The following is a 10,448-nucleotide window of genomic DNA, read 5'->3' as shown; positions in this document are numbered from 1 at the left end:
ATAAAAAAAAAAAAAAAAAAAGGGTATAATAGATATTATTGGAAAATTGTGGATATAATTGCAAATAAATGTAATTTTGTTTGGATTTTTCCAAATAAGGAAAGGGATTTTAATGTAACACTTTAATTCAAGTTCTTATACTAATAGAAAGAGATTTTAATTTTTGAATTATTTTCTTACCCACTTTTGAATTTTATTTCTTTTTTTGGGTTTGGTGGATCATATTGAAAGACCCCTCTAGTAATTATTAATTACATTTTAGGAAGGAATCTGTTTGGTTTTAGGGACCTTTTTTTAAAATATAGCTTTTATGAGCCCTTCCCTTGTAAATTTTGAAAATATATTTAATACTAAAATTATAAATATTTCTATTAATCACTCTATCCTCGTAACCATTGTCGTCAAATAATAATAAATAATAATAATAATTATTATTATTAATATTAATATTATTTGAGTTTTAGCCCTCTTTTTGCCCTGGATCTGTCTGGGGTGTCGTTCTTGCAAATCAATCACTGAACTTGAAGTTAAACTGGTCTGCACATGCAGTGGCGGAGCCGTTTTTCTTTGGAGTTTTCTCCCTTCTTCTTCTTCTTCATCACTGATTTCGCGTTACTGTACTTTTGTGGTGAAATGGAGGAATGAGCTATCTTCCTTCCACCTCTTAAATTTAGTTCGATTGGTCATTTGCAATTCACCAGGTTGTTGTTTTACTTGGTTGAATTTATGGGGTTCTTTCCCCTCTTGCAAGATTTTCGATTGTTCATTCCATTTTTCCACTTCTTTGTGCTAATTTGTTTTGTGAATCGAGAGTTTTCGCTGAATTGCGATTAGCTTATGCGAGTTGAATCGAATTCACGCCGTTTCGATCAATCTCGTGCGATACGGATGATGAAACGTCCGTTTTTAACTGTTACAATGACGAAGAAGAGATGGCCGTTGATGATCTTGGCACTGGTTTCCATTTCCACGGCAACGGTTTTTATTATGCGGACTACGTTTGATTCGTGTAGCGGTGATGGGAATAGAGGTTTTGTGGAAGAAAAGGGTATCGACTCTCAGATTCGGTCCTCTCAAATCGAGAGAAAAGCTCCGAATCCTCTTGATTTCATGAAGTCGAAGCTCGTCCTCTTGGTCTCCCATGAACTCTCTCTTTCTGGTATTATTGGAATTGTGTTTTCTTTGGAACTTCCCCAGCTATTGCTGTTGGAAGGAAATTTTATGGAAATTTGACTAAGAGCTTTTAGTTTGGGTACAGGTGGGCCTCTTCTACTCATGGAGCTTGCTTTTTTGTTGAGAGGTGTCGGTACTCAAGTTGTTTGGATCACTAATCAAATGACCTCGGAGCCTGATGAAGTAGTATACAGTTTGGAGCGCAAGATGTTAGATCGAGGAGTGCAGGTTATATTCATTTTTTCAAATTTTCTGCACTTGATCATAAATTTCTTGCAACATTGTTAAATTAACAATCGTTGGTTATGTTGAGAAATGCTATAGAAATCGAGGATTTAACTTTGGCTTCCATAATTAGTTGCTTTGCCCTTTAACATGTTATTGTTTATTTCACAATCAATGATCCTGGTATTGATTATGTTAGCTACTTCGTCGAAATTACTGGAATACTAGCAAATTGTACATGTTCTATAGTTGATAGTGTATTATGTCTTTTCTTCTTTACAAGAATGCTCACTTGTTTTTTGGTGACTGAGGATGAGATTTTTGACGTTAAGGTATTATCCGCTAAGGGACAAGAAGCTATTGATATTGCTCTAAAAGCTCATTTGGTTGTTCTGAACACTGCTGTTGCTGGAAAATGGTTGGATGCTGTTCTCAAGGAGAATGTTCCCCGTGTTCTTCCGAAGGTTCTGTGGTGGATTCACGAGATGCGTGGGAACTATTTCAAAGTTGAGTATGTGAAGCACCTCCCTTTTGTTGCTGGTGCCATGATTGATTCACATACAACTGCAGAATACTGGCAAAACAGAACGCGGGAACGATTAGGGTATGATCTCAATAAAGATACGAGAATTTTCATCGTTAATAGTCGATGCTTTCACTAGTATAATTGTAAGCTAGCTAGGTGTTATCTCATTTCTGTTTCCTTTTTATCAATTCCACATCTTGATTTATTTCTAAAACATGCATGTTCTATGGAAATCTTTTTGTTTGATCTTGAAGTGTAAAATGTTCCACTAGGTACTTATTTCTATCATTTGTATTATCAAGGACTACTGGTCCACCTTTTTTCCCTGGGCTGTTGAAAGTTACCCCAGCTGTGAGGAAAATTTTAACGACGGTGGTTTGATAGCCAACTCTTGAGGACCTACATATTTTCATGAGGCGTATGTTTTTGCTTAAAAATATAGTGCAAGTCATAATTCAGATCTCTCCTCACGCTACGTGTGTGCTTGAAGTATTTTGATTGTTTTGCAACTGCAGTTTGTATACTCTCCTAAATCCTTTGGTCATAATCTAAAAAGTTTCTTATCTTTATTTTTTCCAGAATTAAAATGCCTGAAACTTATGTCGTGCATCTTGGAAATAGTAAAGACCTTATGGAAGTGGCTGAAAATAATGTGGCCAAGAGGGTTCTTCGAGAGCATATTCGTGAGTCACTTGGAGTTCGGAATGAAGATATATTGTTTGCAATTATAAATAGTAAGCTCATTTTTCTGATGATATGCTTCTGCAACATTAGCTTCTTCATTTATCTATTACTAGGTTGGTTTGTCTATTTTTTTTATTTGTTTGTGTGACAAGGCATATTTGACATTTTCTGTTCCTATACAAAATTTTGTTAGCTATTGAAAAAAAAAAATTGAAGGGTCAGTCACCGTTTTTTAGAATATAGAATTTCTCTCAATTAACAACAAACTTTTTCCTCCAGAATAATATGATTCTCTTCCTGTATATGAGATGCTCTCTGTTGTTTAATTTGTCAAGTCCTGGGAAACTTATTTCCTCCAGCTGCAACAATGAAATAGAATAAAGCCTCTTTGAAGATGCAGTTCTATATAATGTGAACTAATTTGGTTTTTCTTCGACTTAATTTTCAAAGAAGTGTATTAATATGAAGTGTATTGCAACACATAATCGATGTGATTCTAGGTGTTTCACGGGGGAAAGGTCAGGATTTGTTTCTCCGAGCCTTTCATCAGAGCTTGCGAATGATCCAAGATAAAAAGCTGCGGGTACCAAGGATACATGCAGTGGTAGTTGGCAGTGACATGAGTGCTCACACAAAGTTTGAAACAGAACTACGCAACTTTGTCGTTCAGAACAAAATTCAGGATCGTGTTCACTTCGTCAACAAAACCCTGTCTGTGGCTCCTTATCTAGCTTCTATTGATGTTCTTGTTCAAAACTCCCAGGTACTACTATAACTGTTTACGAACTCGTGCGAGAAACTGTGAGATTATTTGTGTATGTTACCGCTAGTTTCATTGCTCGTCTTTCCATTTTTAGATGGTAAATTATAGTAATGTAGTACTTTTCTTATGCTAACGTTACTTGATTCATTTGTTCTCTTCTCTATCTTGCACCAAACGTCAGTTTTTAAAAGAAACATTTCAATTCAATGTTAAGTGACTTCCTATTTCTACCTTACTAAACCTTTGGCTATCAATGAAACCAGCATTTAGAACTAGACTGTAATGGGAGGTAGTAAAATATGTTGTAATTTGATTAAACTTTTGGTCATCGAGTATAATGTCATGGTCTTTGATTTATATTGTGTGTATTGGAACCATATATATCCACTTTTCCCTGTTTATTTCCAAGAACGAAACCTATTAGATCAAAGCTCGAATTTACTGTAAATGTGTAGGGGAGGGGAGAATGCTTTGGAAGGATAACGATTGAAGCAATGGCATTTCAGCTGCCCGTGCTGGTAAGCTGTCTACCTTGCAGTACATTTTTCCAATTCCACCTCCTTCAAAGAAAACTTCTAAAAATGTTACTGCTCTGTGCATTTGATCTTATTATCTGCTGAATTCCATCTATTTTCCCAATATATATATATATATGTATAGGGAACGGCTGCGGGAGGAACAATGGAGATTGTAGTGAACGGAACGACGGGTTTGCTACATCCTGCAGGGAAAGAAGGCGTGACCCCTCTGGCACAGAGCATCGTGAAGTTAGCGACACACGTCGAGAGAAGGCTGACAATCGGAAAGAAAGGATACGAGAGGGTGAGGCAAATGTTTCTGGAACAGCACATGGCCCAAAGAATAGCTGTAGTTTTGAAGGAAGTTCTGCAGAAATCAAAGAGCCACTCAAGCCATTAACCCTCTGTTGTTTTTATTTTTACCTTACATTACATGCTTGAGAATATAGACAAATTGAATGAATGCTATAGGAGGAGGAGAATTGTATGCTGTACTTCTTCTTCTTCTTCTTCTTTTTCTCTCTCTTTTGGTACAGTTTGTTGCAGGAAATCACGTTGCCTAGGTGGGTGGTTTCTGAATGTAAGTTATTTTCGTGTTCTTATTTCTTGTTCTGCTAAGAAAACTGGAGAAATTTAGCCCCCTTCGCAACACCATCGTAACCAGACTTCTTTGGATTTTTTCTCCTCTTTGGGCTTTCTCTTCTGAATTTCTCTTTAAAGTTTTAAAACGCGTCGGCTAGAGAGAAATTTCTACACTCTTGTAAAAAGTGTTTTATTTTCCTCTCCAACCGACCTAACTGATGTGGGATTTTACCGCGGTGTTTCATGGTACCCGGTAGTCGAATTAAAAGGGTAAAAAACCAATAGAAACTTTGTTATTTATATATTAAAAAAAAAAAGAAATTATGAAAATTCAACTATTTGACATACCCACACCACACCCAATTCTTTATAAATCTATATATATATATATTTTTTTTAATTTCAATTTGATTGGCCATTCTAAAGTTTGAAAAGAAATTAAAAAAATGTTTAAAATTGAAAGAGAATAGAATATTTAAAAAATGAATAAGAGCAAATAAATAATTTTGTAAAAAGGAAAAAAAAAAAAAAAAGTAAAAATAATAAAGTTGTGGGAAAAGAAATCTTCCGGTTTATATGGACCGTTTTGAGTTCCGATCAATTTTCTTTTTCGAATAAGAACATCTTGGGCTAGATCCGTTCTTGTGGACGGTGAGGAAGAAGGCTTTGCTGGATCTGAAATGTTTATTGTCTCAGTGAAGCCATTCTTTAGCGTTCTTGTTGTCGGTCTTTGTTTGACCTTGGCGGTGCTTCTCTTGTCGCCGTCCTCTTCGCTTTTCCCCGGCGCTTCAGTCTCCTCTGCTCATCAACGGTGCGCTTTACTTTCCCTTTTTCATTATGTTTATGTTCTGACTTCGAGTATATCATTGGATGATCATGAATTTGAAAGCTGCAATTAAAATGAAAAAATTGCTCGATATTGGCGTTTTTTTCCCGAAGAAATAGTGAAAATCCTGCTTGATCTTGCATCATTTGAGAATATGTACTTGTGTTTCTTTCTTAATTAGTTTATGTTGCTTGCTTTGTACTGTGTGGTTGCATTGAGAGTTGGAGAAATCATAAAGAAATTGGATCTTGAGTGGAATTTCACGAGATGAAGTTAAAATAAGGTTTTCTTCGTCTCAGATCTAGTAATAGGATAGAGGCTCTGTCGTGTATCGTCCCCCCTACCTCTCATTCCTCCTCAATGGTGCCATTTTTTTTAGTTCTTTTTGTGAAATCTAGAGTGTAATTAGCAGTTTCAGCTGAAAGACTTGACATAGTTTTTCTACACTACAGAAGATTAAATTGATCCAATTTTAATTGCAGAGGCTACACGGATATATGGAGTCTTCGAAGGATAGCAGAGTGGAGTCCTTGCAAGTGGTGGCTTCAAGGTCACCGACCTGGTAAACTGATTTGATTTCTGGCGACAACTTCTTGTTTACTCTCATGTTTTTCTGTCTTTTCAACTTTTTTTCTATAATGGAATAGCAAGTTTACTTAATTTGTAAGCCACAACCTTTGGACGAATTATGATGATTTGGGTACTGGGAAATTCTTTAGTAGGAATTCACAGCAGACAATATGCATGTAATAAGATATAAAAGGTTATATGGACTTTATGTTGTACTAGGAAAAATGGTTAGATTGTAACAAGGGTTGGGGGGATTCTGATAGGTTTTGATAGTCTGAGTCAGTTTTAATTGGCTTTCATTGCAGACATTTGGATTGGTTTTTTGTTGAAATGCTGCAGCTCTGCCTGCTGATAGCAATGGATATATACGCGTGGATTGCTATGGTGGGCTCAATCAGATGAGAAGAGATGTAATATTCAATGGTTTTTCTATATTTGTAATTTAACTTTGTTCATTACATGGTTAAAGCTTTCTAGCTAAAAGCTGACACTCTTTATCATGTGTGCAGTTGTGTGATGGAGTTGGCGTAGCACGGCTGTTGAATGCTACTCTGGTTCTGCCAAAGTTTGAAGTGGCTGCATATTGGAATGAATCAAGGTAATTAATGCCAATATCTTTTCACTTGCCTTCCATGTTCTATTTCATGCATAGACCTACCTGCAACTTTTTATTCACAAATGGTAATTTTATTTAACTTGGGTTTTTCCTTATGATGCTATCGAACATGTTCATTTACTGACTTCTGGGTGTCAAAATACTCCAATACATTTTCCACTCACTAAAGAAAATGTTATAAGCTGCTTGCATGTGGTTTAACCTTGCTGCTTTTTTTTCCAGTGGTTTTGCAGATGTATTTGATGTTGACTATTTTATTAGTCAGATGAATGGTTATGTAAAAGTTGTTAAAGAGTTGCCACCAGAGTTCGCGTCCAAAGAGCCTCATCATGTGGATTGTAGTAAACGCAAAGGACAGTTCGATTATATTGAAAGTGTCCTACCATCCCTGCTGGAACATCATTATATTTCAATAACTCCAGCAATGAGCCAGAGAAGGGATAGGTACTTCAGAGTTGTAGTATTCTTTATTATTCGTCCTTTTGGTTTGGTTTAGGTCAGTACCATGATAGAACAACGCCCCGATTGGCATCCAAAGCATTGACAGCTACCTCGTTTCAGTTTCAATTGTGTGTGCAATGTTGTACAGGAGTTCTTTTTTGCTATCTTCTTTGTCTTTGCTGTAGTTCTCTAATTTCAGTGATGCGCTTAGTCTGTGGCAATGCTCTTAAATATTTTCCTCCCAAAATTCTTTTACAGGTATCCTCAGTATGCAAAAGCTGCCCTATGTCAAGCTTGTTACAATGCTTTGCGCCTTGCTAAACCCGTGGAGGAGAAAGCCAAGAAACTTTTGGAAGCGATACCAAAGCCCTTTCTCTCTCTTCATCTTCGTTTCGAGCCAGATATGGTGGCTTACAGCCAATGTGAATATCAAGGACTTTCTACTGCTTCTCTAGAAGCAATTGAGGCCGCTCGGGTAGATAGGAAACCATGGACCGGAGAGTTAGCCAAAATATGGAGAAAGCGAGGGAAATGTCCTCTCACCCCTCGTGAGACAGCCCTCATATTTCAAGCACTCCATATTCCAACTAATACAAATATTTACTTGGCTGCTGGTGATGGTTTGATGGAAATGGAAGGCTTTACATCAGTGTACACCAACGTAGTAACCAAGTCTAGTTTCCTCAGTAGCGACGATTTCTCAAACATGCATGGTAACACAAAAGCTGCACTGGATTATTATGTGTCTATTAATAGTGATTCTTATGTAGCAACATTCTTTGGAAATATGGACAAGATGGTCGCAGCAATGCGCGCATTCAACGGAAAGCAGAGGACATTGTTTTTAAGTCGACGAGCTTTTGCAGAGTTCACTTACAATGGTCTGAAAGGGAAGGAGCTGAATCAAGCATTGTGGAAGGCTCATAGAGATGATTTCGTCATGGGCAGGGGATCTGCATTGTCCGACTGCTTTTGTGAGTTCAAACTCTGAGCTCGAGAACCTCGGGTTTTTCATTTTGGTATCATTTTTCCTCGTGTTTAGTAAACGAAGTTTTCCATGTTGAGTACATGCTGTTCCAGTTAAAATTGTAACCCATCTTTTGATAGAATAGACAAGGATCGTTTTGATTACAGCCATTGAACAGGAATATGCTACTTCATTCTTAATCTTTTTCTCTGTGATGTCATTCAATTGGTTGCTTTAATCTTGGAAACCATAGATCATAAGGACTTTATATGCCTTCTGATTGCTTAAAAATGAAGATCCATCCTTTAAAAGCGGTCACCATTTGTCACAATCGCTCTATAACTCTTTTATTCCTGATTAACTTAAACTTAGATCTTTGAGAACTTCAGATTTTTTTGATCGACGATAATCTCCGAGGCAAAGCATCTAAGGAAACATGAAGCATCGAGCAAAAATTTGTCCTCTATAATCTCTAACGTTCTCCATTGCATTGCTTGAAAAGTGTGGATCTTTAGAGATTAAGGAACAGAGATCTATAAAACAAAAGGAGATCTATAAAACAAAAGGAGAAGTGGGTATTTTCTACATACAATTCTTCTACTGCTGCGAGTGAGTAGAAGTTAAACTTCACATTATGATTTTATCGTTTAAATTACACTTTCAAAGGAAAATCTTATAAACTTTCCTCAGCCAAACGATCACCAAATCAAAGTACTTATGCTTCCCATCAGCCTCTTCAGAAAGTGTTGCTTTCCAATACTTGTGGACCAGTTTTGTAAAGCCTTGTTAACCCAGAAGCATATCTGAAAAAATTACATAAGTTACGAGAAAAAACTCGAGCTACAAGGAAAGTATACCGTCGCTTCGGTTTCGCTTACCCGAAAATCAAGAGGATTAGAGCTACGATCAACAAAAAGTACTGATAACATTTGTGCTTGGATTTACGTTTCACATCAGCCCCTGCAGGGATGTACTTATGGTTAACGTATCCGAACTGCGGTTGGATAAGGAGGATGAAGCCGAGGAGAAAGCCCGAAACGAAGCCTCCGATGTGTGCTGAATTGTCGATGTGAGGTATGAATCCGACTGCCAGGTTTAAGGCAATGATCAGAATCAAAGATATGAAGGCTGCACACTGAGTATCAATGACAAACAAGCCATAAGGTCCCAATATAATATGGAAAGATGGAATGGAAAGAGGATTCTTTGCATCTTTTTGGTTACCTTATTTGAATATATTGTCCAATTTGTGATGAGCTCAGAAAGCATAGCGCCCAAAAGCCCAAAAAGTGCACCAGAAGCACCGACTGATATGGTTGGATTTTCAGATGGATTGATACTCAGAGATGACAGTAAGCTCCCACCAAATCCAGAAAGCACATACAAACATCCTATTTTCACTGCCAAAACCAAAAACAAGAACCAAACATGATTTTCTAACAAGCACGGATACAGATACGAGACATGAATATGACACGTACGTACTCGACAGATAACTGACAACACATTAGTTTTTAACAAAAAGTATGTATTGTTTTTATACAGAAAAAGAAAAGAAATTTAATGTCGATGAGTTTATGTATATTTGTCCAATATTGCAACTTGTCTATTTATCAGCTTAACAAATGTTTGATTGTAACAATTCAAACCCACTGCTAATAGATCTTGTCCGCTTTAACCCGTTATGTATTGCCGTCAATCTCACGGTTTTAGAACATGTCTACTAGGGAAAGTTTCCACCTCGATCTCACAAACCACTCCCTTTGGGAGCCAACGTCCTCATTGGCACACCACCTGGTGTTTGACTCTAATATCATTTATAATGCCCCAAGTCTACTGCTAGTATATATTGTCCACTTCGGCTCGTTATGTATCACCCTTAAAATTGTTAGGGAGAGGTTTCCACACCCTTATAAGAAATGCTTAGTCCCTTCCCCAAACGACATGAGATCTTACAATCCACCCCTTTGGGGTGGATTTCGATTGAAGAAGGCTCCACATTCCTTATAAGGGTGTGAAAACCTCTCTCTAAAAAACGCGTTTTAAAACTGTGAGGCTAATAGCAATTTTTAAAACTGTGAGGCTAATAACAATACGTAACGAGCCAAAACGAACAATATCTACTAGCGGTGAACTTAGGCATACTTGATATAAAATCACTTTTCAAAATTCTTGTACTAAACAATCAAAGTAACTTAACAAATTCTAAAAACACTAAAAAAAACCCTTAAATATTTCTAGGCGAAGCACATAAACAGTGTTTTCCCCCTTAAAAGCACTTTCTGATACGAAATCATCCAAAACTCTGGCTAAAAACACAGGCAAAATCTCTCCCTCCCTCTTGTTCTTAGTGTTTGAACTACATATGTTTGTAGAGTAGAGTGTTCAAAGTGAAACTATGAATCAACACTAAAAAAAAAAAAAAACAAAGCAGTTTACAGTGTTCAAAATGCTTACAAAATCCAAATTCTTGTTCGAGCCGAATTCCTATGAAGAGCAGGCTGAGCATATTTGCAAGTAAATGAATAACACCAGCATGAAGCCACATACACGAAAC

General features: G+C 36.9%; 3 protein-coding genes across 4 annotated transcripts; 2 read left to right on the top strand and 1 right to left on the bottom strand.

The window, feature by feature from the left end:
* Positions 1–473: 473 nt before the first annotated feature.
* Positions 474–4,530, top strand: LOC111785862 (the record flags this gene model as incomplete). The annotated part of the gene is given in 7 exon segments (XM_023666223.1): positions 474–1,159; positions 1,259–1,401; positions 1,731–2,002; positions 2,504–2,658; positions 3,109–3,371; positions 3,827–3,889; positions 4,032–4,530. Coding segments are annotated over 7 exon segments (1,476 nt in total). The 3' UTR covers positions 4,290–4,530.
* A 535-nt stretch (positions 4,531–5,065) lies between these two features.
* Positions 5,066–8,095, top strand: LOC111785861 (O-fucosyltransferase 13-like). Of its 2 annotated transcripts, none has more exons than XM_023666221.1 (6): positions 5,066–5,282; positions 5,780–5,859; positions 6,207–6,277; positions 6,377–6,465; positions 6,706–6,927; positions 7,183–8,095. In XM_023666221.1, the coding sequence occupies exons 1-6, from the start codon at positions 5,152–5,154 to the stop codon at positions 7,913–7,915; spliced, it is 1,326 nt and encodes a 441-aa protein (XP_023521989.1). In that variant the 5' UTR covers positions 5,066–5,151; the 3' UTR covers positions 7,916–8,095. The 2 variants fall into 2 exon arrangements, with proteins under 2 accessions (XP_023521989.1, XP_023521990.1); XM_023666222.1 differs by having other exon boundaries at positions 5,082–5,282; positions 6,173–6,277.
* Positions 8,096–8,425: 330 nt separating this feature from the next.
* On the bottom strand, positions 8,426–10,442 carry LOC111785864 (RHOMBOID-like protein 5; the record flags this gene model as incomplete). Its single annotated transcript, XM_023666224.1, has 4 exons — positions 8,426–8,694; positions 8,770–9,026; positions 9,116–9,291; positions 10,349–10,442. Coding segments are annotated over 4 exons (594 nt in total), but the record flags the coding sequence as incomplete, so codon positions are not given.
* Positions 10,443–10,448: the final 6 nt, after the last annotated feature.

Source organism: Cucurbita pepo, unplaced genomic scaffold (genome assembly GCF_002806865.2).
Source record: "Cucurbita pepo subsp. pepo cultivar mu-cu-16 unplaced genomic scaffold, ASM280686v2 Cp4.1_scaffold000784, whole genome shotgun sequence".
NCBI classification, from domain to species: Eukaryota; Viridiplantae; Streptophyta; class Magnoliopsida; order Cucurbitales; family Cucurbitaceae; genus Cucurbita; species Cucurbita pepo.
This window is presented reverse-complemented; position numbering and strand designations above follow the sequence as displayed.